General features: G+C 43.3%; 1 protein-coding gene and 1 long non-coding RNA gene across 2 annotated transcripts; one reads left to right on the plus strand and one right to left on the minus strand.

Annotated features, from left to right (window-relative positions):
* Positions 1-162: 162 nt before the first annotated feature.
* LOC308056939 lies at positions 163-19,816 on the plus strand. Its single transcript, XR_013925036.1, has 3 exons — positions 163-3,289; positions 16,940-16,999; positions 17,652-19,816. It is a non-coding gene; the product is annotated as an uncharacterized lncRNA (long non-coding RNA).
* On the minus strand, positions 9,994-17,656 carry LOC308056938 (interferon epsilon-like). Its single transcript, XM_080372909.1, has one exon. It carries the CDS (start codon positions 10,556-10,558, stop codon positions 10,004-10,006), a length of 555 nt encoding a protein of 184 aa, XP_080229035.1. The 5' UTR covers positions 10,559-17,656; the 3' UTR covers positions 9,994-10,003.
* Positions 19,817-26,057: the final 6,241 nt, after the last annotated feature.

Genomic DNA, 26,057 nt, shown 5'->3' on the forward strand with positions numbered 1-26,057 from the left:
CCCACAACGTCACCACATGTAGCACTACGCAGGAACGGCGCTGCACTTCCCGAGAAAGGAGTTCCTAACCCCAAATATTTGCACTCCGTTTGCCCTGCTCATTACCCTGCCTAGCCTAGCCAAGCTTAGCCTAACCTGTCCTAACGTAGCCTGAACTGGTTTCTTGCTGTCGTACCAGTAAACTAGTCTCTAAATCCCACTGACTTTATCTCTTAACCCAGACCAATATTTCAAAGGATTGCTGGAGAGGAGAAATGCAAAATTAAAAATTTGTTTTTCTTTTCAGTTTCAGTCATCAGCACTACAACAATGCTAGCGATGCAAGCAAAGGATAAGGAAGGCTGGGAACATGGCATAAAAGGAGCAATTTACAGTATTTCAGATAGAGGAAAGAATTTTCCACTTCTTATCTAGAAATGTCTCTTTATTCATGCCTCTGTGAAATACGGGCTCTACTGGCAGAGGAAATGTATGTGTGCATCCTAGTTTACTTCTACCCTTAAGTGTCTGGAGTATCTCAGCATAAATCAGATGAAGAAGAATGTCGTAACATGTTGTAAACTGCCTTCTCTCAATAAACACGTTTTCCCACTGGCACTCATGTTGAAAGCACATCACATCCTACAGTGGGAGGTGAAATTTGATGCTATGACTGAAGAAGTCACCAAGGAGACAATGAACATAGGATGTTACGCATAAGTACAAAAAGTCTGGGGAATAAAATGTGCTTTACTGGATCTCATCCTTACTGTGAGTGTTGTTGAGCTCCTGGAAAGACCATAGTCACTGCCTGCGGTCTCCTGGAGAGGTGAGAAATGCCTCCCTGGCAAACACCGGGGGACAGCATTTTTCCTGGTTATATCATCTTCCATCTGGGACTTTAGCAGAAGCGTCATGCAGTTATGCCTGGCTTTCCTGCTGGTGGAGCAGCTTGCTTTTACTGCTCAAAAATCATCACCTTTTTCTAGGCTAAAGAATGTATTTTCTTTCTCAGGAGGAAACAATACACCAGTCCCAAATTAAGGGTTAAACAAATGGCTACTGAAAGGTTCAGCCCATAGCTCTTGTGAAACAGCTCCCACACTGGTGCCTCTGGGAGGACCACTGGCTGACTGAGGCTGCCAGGAGTTGAGCTGATGACTGCAAGACCCAGCAGCAGGGAGAACAGCTATTTTCAAACATCAGGCAAATACGTAAAAGCAACAAAATCTCACCTAGCTTTGTGCTGTCCAAGATCCTTTTTGTGGGCAGCTGCCAAGTTAAATCTCCCACAGATGGCAAGGGCACCTGCAAGATCTCGCGAGCTGGTTAGCAGTTCCCTTGGGTGGTCCTGGCCACCACGTGACACAACCTGACAGGAGGTGGGGGAGCAGCTGGGGTGGCTTGGCAGCCTGCAGCCTGCTGTGCCGTGGCACTTGCACCATGCTGGGGCCCCTGCACTGGTGCTTGAGAGCAAAACATCCAGTGCTGAGGAGGTGGTGCCCACCACTGGAGCATTCTGAGGGCTTTTCTTTGACAGCAGCCTGGCCCCGTGGACTAGGTCCCCAGTGCTCGCTGGAAAAAATTATCTCCTGGTGTGATGGCATGCAAAAGGAGTGATGTTCTCCTCCAAAAGGAATGAAGCTGGTGCACTCCAAGCCTGCCTTGTGATGAGGAGCAAGGCGTTGCAAAAATTTGCTTCAAAGGTGTACTTCTGACCTGAACTATAATACTATTATAAATACATTTATTTGAGTGGCAATGCACTGCAGTGATGGAGCCAAGGTACAGGGTTTATAAATCCGCTATTACATGGATATTCAAGTTCTTCTTTGGGAGATGCAGAATATAATGAAGCCAGTAAGTTGTAGTCGATCTGACCAATCAGACCTCATGCTAGCCCTTAGGATCCACCGTTCAGAAGAAAAATCCCTCTCTGAAATGAAAATTGTGTTTCAACTTGCAGTTGAAAATGCATGTAAGGTCTCTTTAGCTGTGTGCTTTGCAGTGGTGTTTTTGTAGTGTGATGGCCTAAGGGTATGAGAAAGGAAGATCAGTAACTAGCACAAGAGGTATCAGCCTTTATTAGTCTGGATGGAAGTGGGAATGCTTCCAAGCACACAGGGTTTAGAAAAAGACTTTTATGCTTAAAACATTTAACAGTTTTGCAAGCTACAAAGACATTCAGAGGAAAGCAAATGTTAAATGACACTATTGGAACGTGTGTTAGCTGGATATGGGAAGACTAGAATAGGTCCTGGGAAAAAAAATCTATCTTTTACTTTTGGAAAATAAACTTTCTTCTCAACTTCAGCTACTTCTCTTGCAGACAGACTTATGTCTAGAAATTACTTAACCAGCATCAACAAATTACCTGTATATAACTGCTAGCATCTCTTAAAACAAACTTCATGTTTGTTCAGCAGATGTTAAACCTGAGTCTGCTGGGTTTCTCAAGATCTAAACAGAATGTAACCACATTTGTTTTCCCTGCCTCATGAGGTGGGAAAAATATGCTCTGCCTGGGCCTGGTGCTTGTGTCAGGAATCATTGCAAGGGGGTCCTTTATGCATAAATGTAACAGCAGCCCTGAAAAGTTTCAGTGTGATATAGAAAGATTCTCATTGTCTTCAAACAGTAAACACCAGGAAAAAACATATGCTCATTTTATGCACAGCTGGTTTTTTCCAAATCCTTGCTACAAAAGCAGTGTGCAGATAGATGTGCTTTAAGAAAAGAAACCATGTGTCTTAAAATTAATTTTCAATGTTCCTAACTGTTAATGGTATGTCTCCTTTCCTCCATGACTGGATTTTTTTTGGCTACCTGAATTTAAGCCCATGTTTTGGCCAGTGGTTTACACTATTTCAAGCACTGGTAAAGAACAGCTCCTAAACATGTGCTTAATTGGAAACACATCTCCCAGTACTGTTGACTTTAAGCCCTGGGCTGTCTGGGGGCCGTGGGACTGATGCGGTGCAGTACGGGATACTCTTTGTTTCTCAATAGCAGGCAGAGTATTTGTGCAGCACTGGTCAGCGTTTGTGCCGTGTGACCAAGACTGCCACAGAGCAAAGGAAGGATGTGCAGAGGCAGCAGGGGAAGCAAAGCTGTCTCCACACTGCAACCAAGTAACAGGGAAAAGAGTCAATGTTTTTTTCTGTGCCCTCAAACCCGGCAAAAGAGGAAGCAGCAGCCATGCCAGCTTCATGCTTCTCACACCCCAGCTGTGTCGTAAGTTCAGCAGAGACCCTGGCTTGCAAACAGGTACTGCCTCACCAAAGCTGACTGGCTGGCATCATCTGGCAGGGTAAGTCGCACCACACAAAGTTCCTGCCTGCTTTAGAATGAGGAAAGGTGTACTGAGTGAGCAAGCGTTGTGCCACAGGAGTCCACCAAACAGAGGCAGAGCTGGCAGGAATTTTAGGTTTACAATTTTATCAAGTGAAAAATGGATGAAGTTTGGAAAGGCTTTTGGAGGAAAAAAGGCCTCAGCCAGTCCGTTTAGCTTTGGCCATCCATAAGTGATCTTTTGCATTTACCTTCTTTCAGCACGGTTCAACTCCAATGCAGGCAGGCTGGTGGTGTTTCCTTGCTGCTGCCCTGAAGCTGGAGCAGAACAAAAGGAAGAATCAGGGAAGTCATACAAAAGCCTCCTGGCAGCTCCTGTCCATCCAGATGTCCCAAAGTGTCACTTGGAGGAGATGTGACAGCCTTATCCTTCTTTGTCATTTCCTTGGAGTCTGTGGGAGCAGGTCATCTGGCCTCTAGATTGACCTTTGCACTCACAACCAGCCCTACAACTCTGTAGGAATATGCTGATTTTTTGGATCTGTTGTTTCAAGCATTGGTCTCCCAAACTGCAAGATGCTGTCCCAGTCCCCAGGTAGAGGTGATCAATACCAACCTGCCAACTATGCTGTCAGCATAGGATAAAAATGTAAACCATCGTGTTTCTGTAATGCACTTTAATCCTATTTTTCATAAAACTATTTCTACATGGAAGAACTTATTTTTATGATGCAAAGGATGACTTCTTTTTATGCTGGTTATTATAACCTGGTTCTACTGTTCTTAAAGAATCTGATTCTGCTTATTCAGGGACAGCATAATCTAATTCTTTAGGGTAACAATTTTTAACAATTTACTTTTCTTATAGGTAGTGCTGTAAATACTATCACTCATTTTACATTTAAAAAAAAATATCCTTTATCCTTTAGTACAGTCCTGTCCTTTCTTCTCATTCCCAACCAACCTTTTTTCAGTAGAGTGGGAAATCCACTGGTTTTGCTAGGGAGGCAGTGAAAGGATTAACTAAATATCAAAGATATACCTAGTTCTGAAATGAGTCATACCTCTATAGTCTGTGCCTACCAGTTCACCGCACTCAGTTTCATTGATGGTGAGACCCACAGGCCCACCAAACAGGCCACTACAATAGTAAGAAGGAACTACTGCTTGATGGGCTGGGAGATTTCTCTTTTTTTAAGTGTTAGCCATCACCAAGTCACTCATAATAGAAGTTGTGATAATAACTTCTGAAATTTTCTAGGAGTTTGATGGTTTGCAAAAACAGTGACCATTACCCTGCTATGGGGGTATGGGGAGACGTGCTCTGTTTTTCTTTTTTTTAAAAAAAAAAAGAAGAAGCAGAAAAAGAAAGAGAGAAAATGAAGGGGTTAGGATCTTGAAATACTTCTAGTGACCAGTAATCACATTCAGCACAAAGCCTTTCTAAACATATGTGAGCATCTGTGACAGGGTGTAATGCTTCTCCCAAGGACAACAGTGTGAGTTCTACTACAAGCCACAGAAGGTAAAACTACTAAAAAATTACAAGAAAAAAGATCTGTTACAGCCAATGTGAGCTTTCCTCAAAAACTGGAGATCAGGATTAAGTCCATCTCAAACCCAAAGAGACTTGAAGAGAAAGTATATTAATTAGTATATTAATTTCTTTAAAAGAGGGCAATGTTTTTAAAAATCTTTGAAGTCAAAGTCTTTTTTTCTTTCTTTTTCTTTTTTTTTTTTAAGAAAAGCTTTCTGTTTTATATAAATATGTCTGTCAAGATATTTCCTTCCTGGGAAAATGCACCGTAACACACAGTTCTCCAGCTAAGTCCAGAGGAATTTGTATAGGTTCTGGCCTACCAAGATAAGAAACTGGAGGAATACAGGCAACAATAAGAGTTACAGTGAGCAAACATTGTGATAACTGGTGTCCAGGGGGCAGATACTCTATTTGAAGTCTCAGTGTTTTATCTCCTTAATGTGAATTTTAACTTTGCAAATGCATTACCATGTTTTAACAGTTATTTTGTAGAGGGGAGTATTAGAATGTTTTTACTTCCACACTTTCAAAAGCAGATTATATTATTTGCTTACAGGATTGAATTCTTCATTGCTGAAGATAACATGTGCTTTTAGAATCCTAGTTGCAAGCACCTGGACTCAAGAAGGTTGGAATTAGAAAATGAATCAACCTTAGAACCACAGAGTTGTTGAGGTTGGAAATGACCCTTAAGATCATCAAGTCCAATTGTTAACCTAGCACTGCTGAGTCCACCACTAAATCATGTCCCTAAGCTCCACATCTACATGTCTTTTAAATGCCTTGCAGCTTTTTGCAGAGAGAACTGAGGCAGGATATTAATTTCTCTGTGCTCGTCTACTCATCACTTACCATTGCTTCATCCTCTGCCCGCTGAAATTAAAACAGAGGGTTGCCCGTTCACGTGAGCTGGGGATTTCAATTTTAATGTTGTACAGAGGGAAAAGGAATTAATCCAGGACACTAGTAACGGAGAGGCTAAATTGTGTTTAGAAGCAAGGAGGGCTTGGTGGTGCACTGCTGCAGTGTGGGGGCCCCATGGCAGCACTGCAGCTGCCCTCCAGTTTGCAGAATTGTCTGTGACACTGGCGTGTTTGCTGGCTAAGAAGAAAGATTGTTCTCACTTTCCCTGTCAGCGTTTGCTCCTCTAGGAACCCTCAGCACTGAAAAAGCCCTTGCATCTTATCAGGATTTCTTGATGTCAGTAGAAGTGTGGGGAACACTGATATAAGTGACTCATCCTTGCCTGTGTGAGGATTAGTAGGAAGATTTTTGGATAATAAAAAGTACAGTCACCTTATTGGAAAGTACCAATCTTACCTGCTTCGTTCACATTTTTTTTTTTCTTTGCATTAAATTTCTAAAGCGAGGTAAATTAAATCCGCTGGTCAAAGCTGAGGACTGACACTTTCCTTTAAGATCTACTCTGTATCTTTGCCACCCTTATTTCTTGGTCTCCCCTCCCTCTCGTTGCTCCCTGGAAGAAGCTAGTGCTCCTCCTCAACTAGGGAGGGGGAAAACAGTTTAAGGCCACCCCTGACAAGGGGCAGGCTGGGTTGGAGGGACAAGGACTGGAGGATGCAGCAGTCCATGGACGCTCTCTTCCCATCAGCAGTTCTGGATCCCCTCTCCAGTCCATACCCCTCAAACCTGGTGTTGGTCAGCATGCTCCACAACAGCCACCGCTGCAGCTTCCCTATGGCTGCTCTGAAGGAGTTCATAGCTGGCTTTCCTAGCAAAAAAGGCTAATGCTGGATGATTATTTTGGAAGTTATTTCCATGGGCTTTTGTCCTGTTTTGCTTTGAAGTTTTTCTCTGTTTTGGGTTTGCTTCCCCTAATCCCTACCTCCCTGCCACAATTTAAAAATCAAGTAAAGCCAGAGCTGACAGAACAGGCCAAACCCATGGAAGAAGTGCTTTGGACAGCTGTGACTTGTGAATATTTTTTTCCAGAGTAAAGCCTGGAATAAGCATTCTTCATTTTCACTGCAGTTATTCTGAAGTTTCACATGGGATACAAGGCGTTTGACCCCAGTCCCATAAAACCACTCCAGAAAACAGGCTCTGCGCAGATGAAACCCTATCACTCTTAGTGCGGCTCCCCAGAAAGTGCAGCACAGCACATGTAATCAAGGTGCTGTGAGACTAGCTATGAGAGCAGCCACAACTGCGACTGGGACCTGTGCTGCACAGCATGGTATATGAGTCTTAAGAGAAAATCTATGATACTTTTTGTCCTACAATCTGCCCCATTATGGAAGGATTTTATTTCACCTATATTTTTTACCAGAATTGGAGACTTCAGATTCACTATTTTATTTATTTCCATTTGAAAATAATGTATGTGAAAAACTGTATGTTGCTACGTTTGTTTAACTTCTAGAAAGATGTTAACTGGAAGAAATACCACAGCATTTCAGTTAGCCAAGGGCCATTGTATGCAGTTGATCTGGTAGCACAATGGTGATGAAATACAGATTACTTCAGAATGTTACAACAGCAAGGAGAAGACAGAGGATCTTCTGACTCCGGCTTTCTTCCTTTACCTTGAAGACTCTTTACCTTTCTTTAATAAGTAAAAACAAAACAGATATATTGGTCTGCTAATTTCTTTTTCCTTTTCATTTGTTGAGCAACTATGTTTGTCCCAGGGTCCCCATCTTTAAATGGCTCTTCCAGACATTGCCTCAATGAAAATAATTTCTATTAGCTCACAGTTGGCCAAAAAGTAAGTGAAATCAAATGCTGGTTTATGAGCTCCTGTCCATCACCTCTAAGTTCTTTTTGCTTCTTTCAAAAATAGTTCGTTTTTCTTTCAGTTCCCTTCTGTGAACCCAGTAGCAGTTTATCGATAAGTAGCATGCTCATAAAGAGCTGAAACACTGTCTTGCCTAAAAACGTGTACATTCACCTACAATTCTTACACTTGTCTATAATTTCACTTTGCCCTCTAGTGTCCATTCTGTTTTTTCCTGTACTGCAAAGCACACTGTTGACTGAAATATGCCAAAACATAATTTTATTTGGTGATGAGATGTTCAAGGATAGTTATGAACTAAAAAGAAAGCTTAATGGGTTGAGAGTTTCTGAACAGTGAGTGGGCCATGAGTATATTCCCACTGCAGGCAATGAAAAAGAAAGCTGGGATCCTTCATGAGAGAGCAGCTGAAAATATTTCAAAGCTGTTTCCGAGTTTCAGTAAAAATGAGGCCATTTCAATAATGGTTTACTGCATTGCAGAAGCTACCTAGAATATCAGAACCAGAAAGGTAAGTAGGCTGAATGTGCTTTTATTGTACAGGCTTGAAGAAGTTAAAAAACAAACAAGCAGCAGAAGAAAGATTTGAAATATTCTTGCAGTGGGGCCATTTCAAATTGTTAGTTACAAAGGTCAAGAAATACACATTTGACTGCAACACTTGAGCAAGGTGTCACCGGGTGGAAAACTGGTTCAATCTGTCAGATACTTTGCTCTGTTTCTTTGGGGTTTTTTTCTGTTATTCTGGATCATGGTGAAGTTGTGAGCTGGTTTTATTTCTGGTATTTCAGCTTCAGACCTGATACCCATGTCTCTCGTCACTTCTTTGGCTTCCATCCATGAGTGATAGAGAGGAGAGCATGTACACCCTGCAAAAGAGATCTGAGTCATAGATACAGTACGTGAGATCTGGTGTAGTATTGTTATTGTTCTTACCAGTCATTTTTTTGTTTAGATGTGTCTTTTTATTATCACCCCTTTAAATGTTACTCTTCTGAATGGCTGGAGATCAGGGAAAGCTTTAAAGTGGTTCTTCATTTGATGCTTAAACCAGCTTCTAGCAATTTCAGCCCTCTGGGACTATCATCATTCTCTCTTGGGAGCCACAGCCATGCTCTCTCTCCTCTGCTTCTTTATGCCAGACCCAGAAACCTGTGCCAAATGGACATCAGCCTTGATCACAGAAAACAGCCTTTTTTAAAAAAAAAATGTTTTTTTAACCAATTTTTTACCAATATTCATTAGGTAACAGAGCCTGGATATAACTCTGTTTTCCCTCTTACTGACACAAAGCAAGTGACTAGGGAAAACAACCATTTGAAATGGAATTACCCAGGGACAATTTTCCAAGGGTAACATCTGGGCTTGACCTGACTGAAATGAATGGATATTTGCCCAGTTTGTTGCAAGTTATTTTAAAGAACCTGATTATATTGCAATTATCACTTAAGGCTATGTGGTTTGGACGGGAAATTCATTAGAATACCAAGTGCTATATGTTTCTGTGGATCAGTTGGTGAGGGAAAGAGGCAGAAAATTTCATGCAGCGATAAAGCACAGCACTGAACAGTGATCTTTAAGATTGCAGTAGCAGGATGAATACATCCGTGGGCAAGCAGGATGTGCCACAGGCAGATGTGGCTTTAGAGTACTTTTGTGTAAAGCAGTTATTTCAAAAGAGCTTGTGAAAGAAGTTAAGGTGAATCCAAAACAGAGCAGAAAGGAATAAAAGCCTTTCTCATAGATAGTTAGAGGAGGCAAAGATACTTGAATTAAAAGTGACAATGCCCATCTGAGAAGTTATTGCAGAAGCCATAGCTACTGCAAACAATATCCTAGGTAGACAAATCCTAGAATTACTTTACCTATTTAATCAAAGCAAATGTTAGAATAACTCAAAATAAAAGAATTACATTCTTAGAAAAGACCATACAACTTTGAAAGAATAATGAATGGTCTTAACCTAACACAGGACCACTTAAATAAACAATGTGCTACCTTATTTTTGACACAGGCTCAATCAGTATAAATCTAGCCGTTCCTGTAAGATGAGGAATTTGTAGTTCATTCACAAATAGATGATTCTCTATATGTAGGTGAAATAGAGATGGAAAGTAGTAGCACATTTTCTCAGCAGAAAACACCACACGATTTGACAGCATACGTCATGGGATTACAGTCCTTTCCTATGGAGTAACCCTCACTGAAAAGCCATATAGATCAATTTATAGCTAATGTAGAAGTCTTGCTTACCAAGGAAAAAATTTACTTACATTGGATAATGCATTGCATTTGAAAAAAAAAATAAATTCAGCAACATGAGTATTTAAATAAAATCAAAATTAACTAGAAGCATTGCCACAAGATAAATCATAGAACAAATAATAAATAGAAATAATTTTAAAGCTGTTATGTCAAGTCAAAATCTTTGTACCTCAGTTGTTCAGCTTCCTTATGACTTTATCAATCAGCTGAAGACATCTCCTCAATTCTGCACGGCTGATCTCCCAGGAGCACAAGTCGTGTTTTTTGTCTTTAAGAAAACAGTCTAATTTTTGGAAGTACTTTTTCAATTTCAGCCTGTTGACTTCTTTACTTCGAAAGTAGTGGGTCTGCTTCTTGATAACACATGCCTCCAATTGCTCAATTTGCTGATGAAGTCCATTTTGGAATTGTTCTAAAGCTGTCCCATCCCAAGCAGCTAGAGTCAGATTCTTGCTAAAGATATAGAAGATGTGTTGGAAGATCTCTTCAACAACCACTTTGACATTTTCTTTCTGTCTGGGCTTTAGAACCTGCTCAGGAAATCTGAAGGACATTTTCTCTCTTAGACATTGTTGAGGAAACTTTTTGCCCATTTTGTCCAAAAGTTTCAGGCTGTTCTCAACGACTTTTCCTTGCTGTAAAGGAAGGTGATTACACTGAAGACTGGAGATGGTGGTGGTGCACAACAGTATGAGGCCAATTTGTATCAGGCCAAAAGCGTTCATGATAAAGATAGGCTCTTAGGTTCCTCCTTCCCTGTGTATGAATACTGAGAGACAGGCTGGGATGCTTTGAAGGTCATTCATAAGCTCCCGTTTCTTCAAAATCTTGAAATTTAATTATTCTGTAGGAGAAGTTTTCTTTCATCATTTTTTGGTTTTTAAGGTTTTCCCCCTTGTGTATGCTTTTGACGCTACTTTCATTTTCTGCTTTATGACTTCACTGTCTTTTTTTTCTTGCCACTTTCTTCTTATTTCAGCTGGATATTACAATGATGTATATCAAATTATCTACTACCTCTCCCTCAAAAATTCCGTAGGAAGTATAGTGAGAACTTAAAAGAAAAAAATTACGGAATTATCCTTAGTTTCTTAATATTTTAGCAGTGGAAGAACATGTTGAAATAAAATAACAGTCTCAATGATGGATCAGAGACCTGCTAAATACTACTTCCATCCTGTCTCCTCAGCATGTTTCTTACTTCCAAAATTCAGTTAAGCTTTCTCTACCTATTGTAATTTAGGGAACACATTTTCTTTCCCCTCATGTTTATTTCTCTTGACCATTTGGACTCGAAGGACAGATATCATATCATTAAAATATGTGTGTATACATATATATTAAAAATGTGTATATGCATTGATATACCTATATCTGTTTTAATACATACATACTGTTTTAAATGAGGCCTTGATCTCACTTAGGGACTGTAAGTACCATGCAAATACAAATACTCACATGGAAAAAGGTAAGATACTTGGACAAAATATTCCCCTCCCTCCGTATAAGTAACTGAGTAATATTTAGTATCAATGCCAGTAGAGCACAGGTCTGAATTCTGACTTTAAATGGGAATAGAATGAATAGACAAGACAAAATATACTATAAAATTCAGCCATTTGCTTTCCCTAGCTATATAATAGAGGACATTAGAACTATCACAGTACATTGGGAAATCTAGCTCCCGTCTTTGATTTTTTTTGATGAAAACTAGACTTAAATGATCAGTTTGCTGTCTTGTCAGCCTCCTGTGCAAACTTGTGTCATTGCAAAATGAATTCTCTGTAGCTGATTATGCCTTGTTGGATTCTCTGTAGCTGATTGTGTCTTGTTGGAGAGCTCAGATAAACTTTTTGTTTACTCTGAGACCTGGCTCTGTGTTTTTGTTCTGTTGTTGTACCCATTGCTATATGTTGGCTTCATTCCTGGTATGGTAGTCACTCTGAATAGATTTATGATACTATTTTTGCATTTCCCTTGTGTTCAGCACACAGGCATTTTGGAGGCTTCAAAATCATAAATTTAGCTAAGCACAATCACTCACATGAGCAAACTCTTTGGTTGTCCTGATGTTGTTTAAGCAACCTTGGATTGGATGCACTGCCAGTGTGAGGAGAAAACGAATCCCCTATCACTTGTGGCAGTATTATATAAAAAGAGTAAGAACAATGAGAATGGGATATAAAATGCATAACATGGGACCAAATCTTTTCACTCGGGGAGAATGCATATTACTTTGGAAAGACTGGCCTGAAGTGCATTATTGTGTTGAATAAAAAAATGGCCATGAAGATGCATCATTTTTGCAAAATTACAGCTGTAGAAGGTAAACACATAACATTTTACAATCATCATGAAGTCAATAAAAAATTTATTTAGCTCAAGAAAACTCTTAAAGACGGCTACAGCTATTTCCATAGTTATACACAAGTATTTTTTTCCAAACTATATTCATTATATGAGCTTAATCCTTCTACTGATTTAAACAGGTAAACTTCTTGACATGCACTCAGTCTCCCAGACACATAAGTCCTTTCTTTCCTTTGGCAAAGCAGTTTTTTACATGCTTCTGTCCCAGTGAAGAGCTGCAGATGCCATCCTGGGTGTCACAAACATTGCAGAAGGGAAAACCAGATAAATCTCTTCCATTTTTCTTACAAAGATAGAGCTGGTCCAGGTGTTTTATTCTCTTGCCTGTGATAACAGATCAGTTGTCCGCTCTTCCTCACAGAATAGTTACGGTTGACTTAGTCCATCAGGTATGTAGGTTTTTGGTTGGCTATTGCTGTTATTTTTTTTTTTTAATAACAACAAATTGTTCTTCCTCACTCAGCCAGTTTCTTGATTACTACACTGAGCAAAGCATAGTAGTAACATGGCATGATTCAGGACACAGTCCCCCCCTAATGATCTGTGTTGCTTAATTTGGAAACAAACCATTCATTAAAAGTAATGACTGGAAGAGGTGACTGTGTGATACGAAGCTGCAGCACAGATTGCTCTTTATTTCTCTGCCTGTGTTTGAAGCACAGACCCTCTAATGGTCTAATTCACTGGAATGAAAAGAGGAAATAAGTTTACAAAGCACAGCTGTATTTCCAAGTAGACCTAACAGATCGTTATTCTAGAAAGATTATCTGATCTTTAATTTCATGAAAGAAAGATCTGGCCTTAAAGGGTCGTCTAGCTATATAGGTACTCATTACAGGAACATAGGACTGTATCTAAAAATACACACAGTTTTATATCTTTCGAATACTTCTAAAATGCCACAAATTGCTTCCCTAGCAGAAATTCTTGATTTTATTTTATAATGCAATAAAGCAATGAAAAGAATATTTGCTATCACTTACGACATGGGTTCTTTTATCTCATGTATGAAGGCAAGTGGTAAGTCTAAGTTCAGCCTATTTACATGCTGGCAAATGGAGCAGTGTGAGGGAACTCTCCTGCAAAATAGCATGCTTTTGGACTCTGGTAACTACCCCATATAACCTTATACCAGCTTTCTCAAATCAAAATAATCAGTTCCTCTCAACATTTTATCTACTTTAGCTATCAGTTTCTTTTCTCCTTTGATCTTTTCAAAACACACTGATTTTAACACGTCAGCATGCCACAAAAAGGTCCAAATAGTTTCAGCTTGTCACTGCACAGGATAGCTTCCTCCCCAGCTAGTGACACTGCCCATGTTAAACTAAAATCGTTTTTCTCCATTGTGCTTTCTGTCACAGCTATAACTTGCCAGTCCTCCTCCTTATATGTCTAAATTCTTTCTTTGTTTAAACCTTTTCTTAAAAGAAAACTTTACATACAGGCAAGATTGGATTCTTTGCTCTTATCATAAGATCGTGTGACTGGCCAGGTACAAGCCTCGCGCTGTGATGGAAAAAGGCTGGAGCAGGCAAAAGTGCCCGTGTGCTGGTCAGAAACAGGTTAGTGCAGGTTTAATACTATAGCTGGAACCACTCCACATGGATGGATAAAGCTAAGAAATTTATCTAGTTTTTTGACTACAAAATCTACAATGAAGACAAATTCCTTTTTCACATTTAAATGATTAAAGCACACTTAATTTAGCTCATATATTAAAATTTCATTCACAATCACTGTTATGGTCTGCGTTAAGAAGTTAAAATCTAACTTAGCCATGTGACCTTCCCATCTCAGTAGACCATTTCCTGGCATCCTGCTGACCTGTCCCAACCCAAATAACTGCTTTATCTTACGCTGAGTAATTCACTAAACCCATTTGTGCGGTACATGCTTGCTTTTGCAAAGTAATGTTTCAAGAATTACAAATTTACAAATAAGGTTATCAACTAATAATTGAAATACACCTGAGTGCCACAAATTCATTTTACCAGAAAAGAAATTCAACAGAGCAGTCCTCAAAGAAGTAGCAGCAAAGGGGTATTATCATAAGCTACTTTATAGAAGCAGAGAAGTAAAAAAATAATTACTATTCCCATTTATGTCACTGAAGGTTTCTTACCTTAATTATAAAAACATAGTTGGGACCTTTTTTTCTGTTTAAAAAGGAGCAGGACCTGCAGTCCTTGTCATAGGGAACTAAAGTATCTGTCTGGGAGTATGTTTATTTTCTTATATTGACAGCTTGGAGATCAGCACACACTGGGGCCGTCTTTGTGCTCTTAGCAAGGCTCTTACATTTGGTGATGGGAACTGTCATAGCCACTGGGCATAGGTTCTTTGGATGCTTTGCTGGAAATATCACATGATTTGTCACATTTACTCTGAAAGAGTGCTCAGACTCTAATTTCTTGAGTACACATGGGATTCATTTTTTAATAAGTGAATTCCTAAAGAAATTCCGAGTGGCACCTGCCTTCTTAAAATGAAGAATCTCTCAGATTCTTTTTATCATGAGAAAAACCACAGGTTCCCAAAATAAAAATGATTTTCAGACTCTTCTGTTTATCTCAAAAAGACAGACATTTTCAAGGACAGATTTGCATGGGAATAGTGTTTTTTATAAAATCTAAACAGTATAAAGGCAGCTGTGGAGAATACCATGACAATGGTCATAAAAAAATACTTAAATATAAAAAATACATATAAAGAATACTTACATATAAAATGAAAACAGGGAACATTCAATGCATATAACCATGAAAATTAACATGAAATATGATGCAAATACATAACAAAATGGGCAAATATGTGAGGCATTTGTATTTTTACAATTACAGAGACAAGCAACAGGAGACGGCTTGGCATTTGGGCAGGCTAGGACAGTCAGGTGTTGGTAATGTGTGTTCAAAGGCCAGAGCTGGATTCCTCTCTTCTCTGGCATGACTAGGGTGACCAACACAGGACAGTGTTCCCTTAGGGAAAAGGTCCAAGGCAGCTGAGTGGTGTAGTCTGCTCCTGGAGGTGGAGGCTTGGGCTTGAGGGGTAGGAAGAGGCCAGTGCAGAGGTGGGCTTCTGAGCAGAAACAGCTGGGAGTGGAAAGGGAACGAATGAGCTGCAGCCTCACAAGCATTTTAAAAGGTCCATGTTCAGGAGATGAGGAGGTAAGCTCCCTTTGGGGGACTCATGTCCCAGTCGCCTCCAGCTGCCCCACAGCCCTAAGCCCTGCTTTAGCTGTCCCTCAGCACCTGACACAGCCATGGAGGTCTTGCCGTGGTGGGTGAAGAGATTCAGGCTGTTCTTGTTGGCTTTGTGCTGCTGGAAGCAAAGGCAGAATGGTGCCACAAGGCAGCTGTGGTGCAGAAGGGCTGAGCTGGAGGAAGGGGCCATGCTGCTGCCCCCAGCAGTTACAGGGTTGAGCAGGGAGGGTCAGGGCACCAGGGGGGACCTATGGCACTGAGGGTGCTCCTCCTGCCCACTCCAGCAGTTTGATATGGGGGCATCTGTAGAAGAATGGCTGCAGAAGCGTGGCCATGGAACCCCTGAGGGTCTGCACAATCCAGGCCTGGAGCGCACAATCCAGACCTGGAATTAGAAGTGTACAGGAATTAGAATTGTGCTGAAGTTAACAAGAAAGTAACTTTGATCTATTCTTGAATCCTGTTGCAAAACCAAGAACAGGAGGTAGATAGAAGTAGTAACAAACCACAAGGCCGAGACATAGCTGATGCAAACAGCTGCATGAATAGAATGCTTGTTCCAATCATGATTAAGCTTTGAAAGCATGATAGTGTGCTTAGGCTATATAAGAAATGTTGGAAGCTAATAAAATTGAGCAAGATGCATAACTCATTTGAGTAGTCTCTTGACTCCAGCGGACTCTTCTCCCTACAGGCATCTTCCTTTTCTGATTTCTGTGCCATCCTGTCTGATGTCTTGCAACATGTGTACAGATCTGTCAGCTGTGAGTAGAAGCAATGTGGCTTTGCAAACTAGCCTGGCTTTTACCAGTGCTCTTTTTCCTTGGCACAATTGACATGGGAAAGGTGATGAGGGAGGAAGAGGAGAAGGAGAATCTTGTTTTTACTAGGAGGTAGCAGGAGATTGCCTGCTAGTAGAAATGAGCACAAATGTGAGAGGAAAGATGAAAGGGAGAGTGATGGTTCCTCATACTTTCTTAACGAAGTCTTGCCTTGAGATGCAATGAATACAAGAAGTGCAGGAAAAAAGGCCCTAGTTAAAGCCTTCATGCTGTTCCCATGTGGGTGATCTCTTTCCTCTTTGTGGCATTTCTTTTCATTTTCCTGGCAGCTAACCTGGGGAAAGTCCTCTGGAGAGTGTCCAGCACAGTCCCCATAAGCTGAGAGCCATTGATGCTGCCCAGAGAACTGTTTGTTGTTGAGAATCTGGGTGAAGGAGGGAAGATTTCCGGGGATGCTTCTCCATGGGCCTTTCAAGAGCTCTCCAGCTGCATCAGGCATCTTGTTTTTCCTGCTTCTGCTGCTGTGGAGTTGCACCTTTTGGTGTGGGAATTGCTTGACGTGTGCTGTGGCCACCCGTGGGTCCTGGCTCCCTGTCCCTGGGGAAGTAGCTCCAATCCTACTTCGCATAGGAAGAAAGACAACAGGTCCTTTGTAATGTTTTAGTCATTCTTTAAGTTATCCAACAGGGAAATACTCATCTTGTCAGTACTGACCTAATAAAAAGAAAATTATATGGGTTATGTATTGCAGGACATTGCTCCTTTACTGTGTCATTTCATTCTTCCACAGATAGGATAAGAAGGTGAAAAGGTGAGTGGAAAATTCTGGGCTTTGGGTCAGCTCAGAGAGCTGTAAGGGGTGGTGCAAAGTCCAGCTGGCAGAGAAAAAACAGTGGCATCCATTGGGATTAATACAGGAACAAATACTCTTTAATGTCCTCCCCTCCGCAGGCAGCGTGCCACTACCTTTTCTGTTTAAACACAGGTGAACACAGTGTAGGGCCCCATCTGCTTCCCTCAACAGCCTGGAGAAATGGGCTGACAGGAACCTCAGGACATTGGTTTGACAAAGCCAGTGCAAAGTCCTGCCCCTGGGACACATGAAGCTGTGCAGAGGGACAGGCCACAGCTGATCAGATGGGAGAAACTCTGCAGAAAAGGTCCTGGGTCCTGTGGTTAATGTGGTCACGAGGCAGTGCTGCACCTAGGCAGCAAACTGCACACTGGACTGCATGAGCAAGGGTGCAGCCAGAAGCCCAGGGAAAGGATCCTGCCCTGTGGTTTGGCACTGGTGAGACCACTCCTGGAAAACCATCCACTAGTTTGGGCTCCCAGCACTGGACAGACACTGACACATGGGAGTGAGTCCAATGGAGGGTCACTGTGACTGGGGATGCAGGGCATATGTGGAGACACAGAGGGTGTTGGGTACTTGCTACTTCCCTTCCTCATTCTCTCTGCAGGACCACAAACTCTAGATGAAAGCTTGGGCACTACAGCTTCGGTGGCCCCTGACTATCACCTCCTCAGTCACTTCTGCCTCAGGGAAAGCAGCAGGTGCAAACCTGTACAACCCCTGTGTGGCTCAGCCAGCACCAGTGCTAAGATGTCAGTCCTGTCTTCATCTGAGGCATCCCAATACCTTGCCTGCCTTCCAACCAGGGAGGTCACTCTTCCAAGGAGAGACCCACTCCAGGATGTGGACTGCTTCATCCTCCAGGTGCTTCATGAAGGCTTGTGCTTGCCATCGCCCCCATCAGCTGCCCTGCTAGACCCCCTGTGGGGAACCTCACCCCTCCCGGACCCTCCTCTAAGATGACACTCCCAGAGTTCACAGCCAGCTTCACATCCTGCACCAGAAGATTGCCACCTCACTGAGCACCATCATCGTCAGTGTGCAAGAGGTTTTGTCCTCGGGCAGCCCCAACCCCGGTGCCCCACAGCAGGGCACATGGGCCCCGTGGGACTTCTTTCCCACCAATCAATATTCCCTGGCTGCCTGGGGCCTTGTGGCCTGCAGCCAGGCATCCAGGGTTGCGTATGGGGGTGAGTGTGGATGGCTATGGGTGTTTCCCCACAAATTTTGCATATTCCTCCCCTGACTATTCTAAACCCTCTGTAAATCTTCTCTGGCTGTGAAGGTAATGCACATATTTGGGGCCACAACAGCCTTCTGTGTGCAAGGTTGCTCCAGGATGATGTGATGACCCAGGCTCACCATCTCCCTGCAGGCTCAGGGCATGTTGCTTTGGCATGGGAGGGGGTGTCCTGTATTTTTCCTGACATCTTTCTGCAAACCCAGGACAAGACCACACTGACTCCAGATACATCCAGCAGAATTTAGATCTCCCTGTGAGCTCAGGGCAGGACAACTTGTGCTAGCAGAAGATCATCTCAGCTCCTGGTAAATCTGGAGAGGAAGAGCAGGACACTTTCTCCAGTAGGGGACCAGAAGCAGCTTTGGCTTTCTGCAAGCTTAGGACAGAAGTCTTTGGGAACAGAAAAGATCCACCAAGATCATATCAAAAGAAAAAACACAGTACCTCTGCTATTTGGGGCTGTTACCACAGCTTATCAGAGAGCAGGAGGCATTTCCCCAGCATTCACACACAAACATCCTCCTGTCAGGGGCTCAAAAGGGCTTCAGTAATCTGAAGAATCATCCTAACCAAAAGGCAATAGCAGAACCCAGCCCTTGACACAGGGTGAGGCTTTTCCCATGGGCTGAGCAAGCATCAACACAAACCCATGGTCCCTCACTTCCCCTGGGATGACTGCCTCAGGCGGCCACAGTTCAGTGGCTTGGGATCTCAGCAACAGACTGGGACAGCCACCATTTCTGCCTGGCCTGATTCCCCAGTGAGCATCAAGCATGCCAAATGGTGCCCACAGCATGCTGAGGTACAGCTGCAATCGTGGACATTCATGCCATTTGCCACAGTCTCAAGGTGTTCTCCCTGGCCTGTAAAATACCTTTGTTTTCATGCTCCAAAGCCAGTATTTACATTACAGATTAGCGAACAGAGGATGCTGGGGTAATGTGGATCTTTGGGAGGTCTGGGGGTGGTTATTGAAACTGACCCAAACAACCGAATACATTGCATCCTCCCTCACTGTTGCTTCTCTCCTCTTTTCTCAGACAGCATTCAGATAGAATTAGCCACTGGTCAGAACTTAAATGGCAGACTCCTGAGCTCTAATTAGCTTCTTCAAATATGTAAATTGCAGAAGAGGGTACTGGGCATATGGGACAGAGAGCAGCAGTGCACAGGGAGCATTTCAGTGACAGGCAGTCAGCCCAGTCAGCTCCCCTCGGTCCTCAGAGCACAGGAACAGGCTTCTGGCTGTGCTGGGGAAAGCTGGGTGCCAGGGAGACTGCCCCTGTCCTCCCACAGCTTCCCAGTGTGTCCCCCACTCCCCACCCCACCTCACCCCCGGCCTCAGTGCTCCAGCCTGCATGCCACAATGTGCCATCGTGGGAGCTGGCACTCTGGCCCTGGCTATGGAGCCAGTGTCAGCAGGGGTGGAACTGTGCTGGCACAGAGAGGTGATGGGGAGAGGCATCATCTGGCCAACAAGCACTGCCCTGCACCAGGACCCCGCTTCTCAGCCTTGTTCAGGCCAGCTGGGCCTCAAAGGGCAACAGTGCTCTCAGCCGTGGTGCCATGGGCCAGCTGAACTGCTGCTACTCCTCCAGCTGTGCCAGCTGTGCTGCCCCTCTGGCTCAGCAAAATGCAGAAAAACAGCTCAGGCTCAACAGCAACAGTGTTTTCTCAGGCCCACCACTATCTGCTTTGCCAAGAGGCCTCTGGTCCCATGGACCAGCACCAGGTCACGTTGGGTTTAACCAGAAACAAGTCAGAACTGGTCCTGAGCGAATGCGAGCAGGTGACCCAGGCTCTGAAGAGCAGGGAGAGGCCACTTCCCTCTTCAGTTAAAGTAATATAAAATCACAGCTGTCTTTCCTCCTAATCACTGGCCTGCGACCCAGGAAAGTGATACCCTAGTATCTGTCTGAGTCCCCTGTGACACAGAAGTTGGATAGAGCCCACGAAAATGGTATGTTAATTGTCAGCAACCAGGAAACCACCAGTCAGCATGTAGTCCTTATGGCTGCTGTATGCCCCTGGAAACTCTAGGCCCCCATGCCTGACTGTCTGTCCCAGTGAAATGGCTCTTCTAGCAGATTTCCTGGGAAGCCTCGGAGGAGGCAACCTTGAATTCAGCTTTGGTCATTCCTCTCTGCAGACATGACACAACCTTACACCCTCAGCAATGGTTGAGTTGGGGCAAGTTGCAGGTGGTGAGCCATGGAAAGAAGGTGGCTAGGGATGAAGAGGTGGAGGAGGAGGAACTGAGTGCAGAGTGCCTGAGTTCCCTTATCCTCACCTAACTCACCAGCTTCTGTGTTGCCACTTTCCAGTGAGTTGTGGTGCCACATCCCACAGCAGAGTTGGATGGTACAGAAGGGTGCTCAGCCCCTGCCCTCCATGAGGTCTGGCAGGCTTAGGCCAGGGAGCAGGACATGAGAGGTTTCTGAACATGTCAATTGTACAGTTTATGCCAGCTGGAACAACAGGGACTAGGTGCATGGAGGAGTGTTTCTGTGTGCTCTGTCCCCTGCATAATCACCAAAACTTATGTGTCTGCTGTTACTTGGCAAACTTTACAACCAGTTAAACATCTGTTACCTTCTCCCAGTTAGTACTTCATTCCTCCTGAACAGCAGGCAAAGATAGATCTGGAAAAGCTGGGTTATCCATAAAATGCAGAGTTGTGGTGTTGCCAGCCATGCCCACCTGTGATAGGATAGCTGTAGATCCCCACAGCTGTAGAAATCCACGTTCTGTCAATCCTGCCAGAACAGGCAGATTCTGGGCTACATGCCAAGCAAACTTGCATTAGTATGTTAAAAGAACACAGCTCTTTGCCTTCTTGTCACCCTAAATCTCATCCCACCTCCCTAAGGAGACTGCTGGGGAACAGCATGAAATAAGTTTCCTGTAAGTTTGCCAGAAATCAGGGGCGGAAGAAAGGGACAGAACAGGAGACAAGAAGAATGCTGATTTTTTCGAAGCCTGAATCATGGGTAGCATTTCACTTCACTGTGGATTTAGCCAGGAGTCCCAGCCAACTCAAACCCAGTCACCAAAGCAGGTTCAGAAGGAACTTTGACTGCTTGAAAGCAGAAGAATTCATCTTCAAGGCCGCTGCCAGCAGGTACATAGACTGGCCTTCCAGGACATCACCACCTCCCTTGTATAGGGTTTCCTTCAGCTGCCTGTGTGTCCCCTTGCTGGCAACTAGTCTGAATATCACCTTCGCCCATGGTCTCTTCATGTACAATATCATAAGAATACTCTGCAGGAGACTTGAGTTCTGAATGAGAAGATAGTGACCTTGGTGAAGATAGATCCTCTGGCAGGTGGGCTTTCCATTAGATGCTGAAATAGGTTTGGATGGGGAGACACTCTCCTTTCACTAGGTGGTATCGGTTGCTGCTCCAAGTAGATTACATTGGGAGGAGCCCAGTTTTGTCCAGTATTACACTTGTTTGGACTGGTGAACACCACTTGTTTCCCTGAGTCAGTCCTACTTCCCTACAAGCAAAACAAGGTATGGGTCAAGACTTCACCTTCAGTTCAATTGGCAAGAAATGTGAAGAACAGCAAGGAAGGTACATAAACAGAAAAAGACTAGGGAAAACATGGGCCTGCTACAGAACAGTGCATGGGGTCTGGTGAAAAATGACATAGAAAAGGCCAGGGTACTCAATGCCTTCCCACCTCAGTGTTTATTGGCAAGATCAGCTTTCAGGAAAACCAGGTCCCTAACATCCTAGGGAAAATCTGGAGCAACAAAGGTTTACCTTCAGTGGATAAGGTCCAGGTCAGGGAGCACTTAAAATAAACCAGGCATACATTAAGTCTGTGGGGACAAGTGCTGAGGTAGCTGGGTGATGTCCTTGCAAGACCACTCTCAATTATCATTGAATGGTCATGGCAACTGGGATAGGTTCCTGAAGACCGGAGGAAAGAATGTGCCACCAAGAAAGCAAGAAGAAAGATCTGTGGAATTAGTCTGGTCAGCCTCACCTCAGTCCCTAGGAAGGTGATGGAGCAACTAACCCTGGAAACCATTACTAAGCACGTGAAGGACAACAAGGTGAACAGGAATAGTCACTATGATTTATGAAGGTGATAGGCTTCTGCAATGAGTTGACTTGCTAGGGGAAAGTGGATTCAACAGTGGATGTTGTTTACCTCAAATTTAGTAAGGCTTTTGACACTGTCTACTATAACATCCTCATAGGCAAGCAGTAAAAATCTGAGTTAAGTAATTGGACAGAAAAGTTTATTGAAAAATGGCTGAATAACAGGGCCCAGAAAGCTGTGATCAATGGAGCAAACTCCAGCTAGAGAGAGGTCAGTGACGGTTTATACCAAGGCTTAATACTAAGGCCAATATTGTTCAACCTTTTTGTGAGCAACCTGAATGGAAACTTGTACCATGGTTCCCTTGTACCATCAGAGGCAGATTGTTGTCTGTGTGTATGGCAGAGGGCTTTTTCACAGCCATGCTGACCCTGCCTTAACCTCCATCCCCCTGTACTGGGTCTGGCTGCAATGGAGTTGACTTGCCTCCCAGCAGCCTGTACAGTGCCATATTTTGCATCTGTGGCTAAAAAAGCACCAACGACACACCATTGTTTCATCTACTAGTGAACACTGCTTACAGAGCATCAAGCTGTGTCCGTTTCTCATGCCTCAAGCAAAAAGGCTGGGGTGGGCAAGAGCTTGGAAGGGGGATGGAGCCAGGACAGATGACCTGAACTGACTGAAGGGCTATTCCATGCTGTGTAACGTCATGCTCAGCAGTAAAGGGGCTCTGGTCTTTGCAAAGTAGCACTTGCCTGGAGAATGGCTGGACATCACCCTGCCTGTAGAAGGCAGTGAAAGACTGCTTTTGCATGTCTTGGGGTTTGTCCCCTTTTTACTTCATATATTAAAGTGTTTCTATCCTGACGCACAAGTTTTCTCCTCTCATCCCCCTCCCCACCCCAACTTGTTGAGGAGGAAGGGGAGTAAGGGAGTGGCTGGGTGGGCATGTGGCAGCCAGCCAAGTTCATCCTGCCACAGTGGGGCATAATTGGCAGGGTCCCCAGTAACTACAGTAGTAGCCCCTTCTGCTCCTGAGAATCCCTGACACCTCCAGAGCCAGCCCTCCTGTCCTGTCTTCCCTGGCTGCTTCCAGCTGCTGTGAGACACCAGTGCTCCCTTCCCAGGCACGTGCATTCCTTTAATGGCTGCTCCCCAGCCCATCGCACATTGCACAGGCCTTCACATGCTGTGCTCTTCCATATGGCCCCCACCACTGGGCTGGAGCATCAGGGTCACCATGTCCTTGACAGGCCAGAGGGTTGTGCCTGAGGCAGCACCATGGGCATGGAGTGGGGGGGGGCAGAGCTGAGCCAGTCCTACATGGGGCTGCCACACGGGTGCACATGGAATTCCTGAGGATGCTGCTGGTTCTATCCACCTTAGCTGGAAAAACAGCCCACCATGCTGTTACATTATGGCTGTGGCATCACAGCTGAAGCCACAGGTGGGCAGGAGATGGGGAGGGATCCTGCAGTTTTCCTGGCACAGTCCAACCTTTACCACCCCAGGCCCTGAAACAGCAGTAGCCCAGAATTCATTGGTAGAAAAAGCTGTGTCAGAGAAGACAATATCAGTATAGTGTGCATCTGGTGCATCTGGATAAAAGAAGTGATGGGCCTGGACCCTCTAAGTGGGAAAACGACCACCATGGTATCCTTGTACCAGATACCACAGGAAAACATTTCTTACTGTTAAATCTTTGCCTGACCTTGAACCAATTCGTTCAATTATATTGAGTCTAGTTGTATAAGATCAGAAACCTTACAGATTTTTTAAGACATCCAAATGCATTTTGACTGAGATATGTATTCATAATATAACCAAGGGACTACAAATAGCTTCATTCTCTTTATGCACAATATAACTGGAAGCCTAGTTGTCTACCAGGCCATAACTCCTTATCTGTGCTACCTGGAGTCTTTTGTGTGGTCCCTCTGATGATAAAATTCTCATTCTAACATTAAGTCGAGGCCAGAAATTAGGGTATAGAAACCGAGGACACTTGTCTGGATTTCTGCATTTCTGGACCTCTGGATTTCTGCAGATCTCACAGCTAGTGAAACCCCTCCTTCAGGAATGGGAAAACAACCCCTGAGAACACTTGTATTCTTACCCTCAACTTACGGAACCATTAAACAGCCATGCAACCATGAAACAAACACAGCTAAAATACATCAATGATGCTGTCTGCAGGCAAATTCAGTTTTACTGGCTTGGAAAAATTCAGGCTCACTACGACCCTGAAGTAGGTCAGAGACCCTGGAGCTGGTTTGAGATCAGTGAAATGGCAAGAGCAACCCTTGAAGTTTTCTGGAATAAGGTAGTCAGGCTTGGACAACTTAGCAGCCAAACCATACAACGATAAGTGACGACTAAAACTGTTTATTATTAGAACATGTTAAAACTCTCAGAGTAACTATCTAGGCTTTGCAAAAAGTGAAAAATACCCTAGAAGTTTTTACAAACAACACTGCCTCCATTACTGCATGTACTAAAATGTGAATTTTTGCTGTTTCATAATAGGAGCAATAAATGCTTTGGGTTAAATGTAGAAACATTCTGAATGATGTCCTGAATGTTTACAAAATGAATATTTACAAATATAATGTCCTCTAGACACACATGCTCTGTACCCCAAGATACACTGGAACACCCTCTTCATGAACATGTACCTGTTCCCTTAGTCTTAACAATCCACATTCAGGTTCCTCAAAGTCTAGCCTAATGGCTATCCAAATGAGAATCTCAGTGATTTTACTGGATCACTGCAGGGTGCCAACAATGGGGACAAAAGAAATGTTGTGCCTGCAGTGAAACATCTTCCTAGATTCCTGTCCTGAACTGGAGTCACAGAAACATCTCAGAATGCATGAACTGGATTTTCTTTCAAATTAAACCAAATCATGCAAAGATAATGCTACAACTGTTAACAGGCATGCAGTTCATGGGACCATACTGGGGACAGTCCATGGTTAAAATGATGCTTAAAGGCATGAAGTATCATCAGGTCCCCATGATCTGTTGTCTTACTCACTCTTTAGTTCCATGTAAAAGTTTCTGTTCCTGTTGGAGCATATTACTGGCTATTGCAGACGCACCATAAGGGACCTTCATTTTCAGGTGATACTACCCTGAATCAAGAAACCAAGGACGAGGTAAACTGCTCCCTTAACCCTCTAAATTAAAAGTTGTAACCAAGTAATAACTTTTTAGCATTTTTATTATTTGAACATTCCTTTAAAAAGCACAGACCAAAATCTTGCACTCTGCTTTCCAAAGAACAAGCTACATACTGCAATATCTGTAAACTGAAGCTTTATAAGCCTTGACAATGATTTCAAGGCAATTTCTAGAGAAGCCTTGTACACTCACTCTTGAGATGAGTTACATGTGGTTTCCCTCAATTACTGCATTGCACACATCTGGAAAAATAAAGTAAAAGATTGTTTTTAAGTTCTTGAGATTCAGTCTAGACATTATGAGATTAGCATTCATGACCTACTATAAAGCTTTTGGAATGGGCAAAGTGCCATGGGGTTTTCTATTAGGAAACAGAGCAAGCTCTTATCAAAAGTAAGAATCATACAGGGCAGAATTTATTCACTACTAAGGTTTCTCCTTCCTTCTTTTGAACAGTTTTGTAGAGCTTGGGAATATGTTATGTACTGAGCCCCCATACCTAAAAAACAAATCATCACTACCTGCTGT

This window comes from Falco punctatus (genome assembly GCF_963210335.1).
Source record: "Falco punctatus genome assembly, chromosome: Z".
NCBI classification, from domain to species: Eukaryota; Metazoa; Chordata; class Aves; order Falconiformes; family Falconidae; genus Falco; species Falco punctatus.

What these genes read in the sequence shown, in the direction of transcription:
- LOC308056938 (XM_080372909.1), bottom strand. Translation starts at nt 10,558, where the DNA reads ATGAACGCTTTTGGCCTGATACAAATTGGCCTCATACTGTTGTGCACC.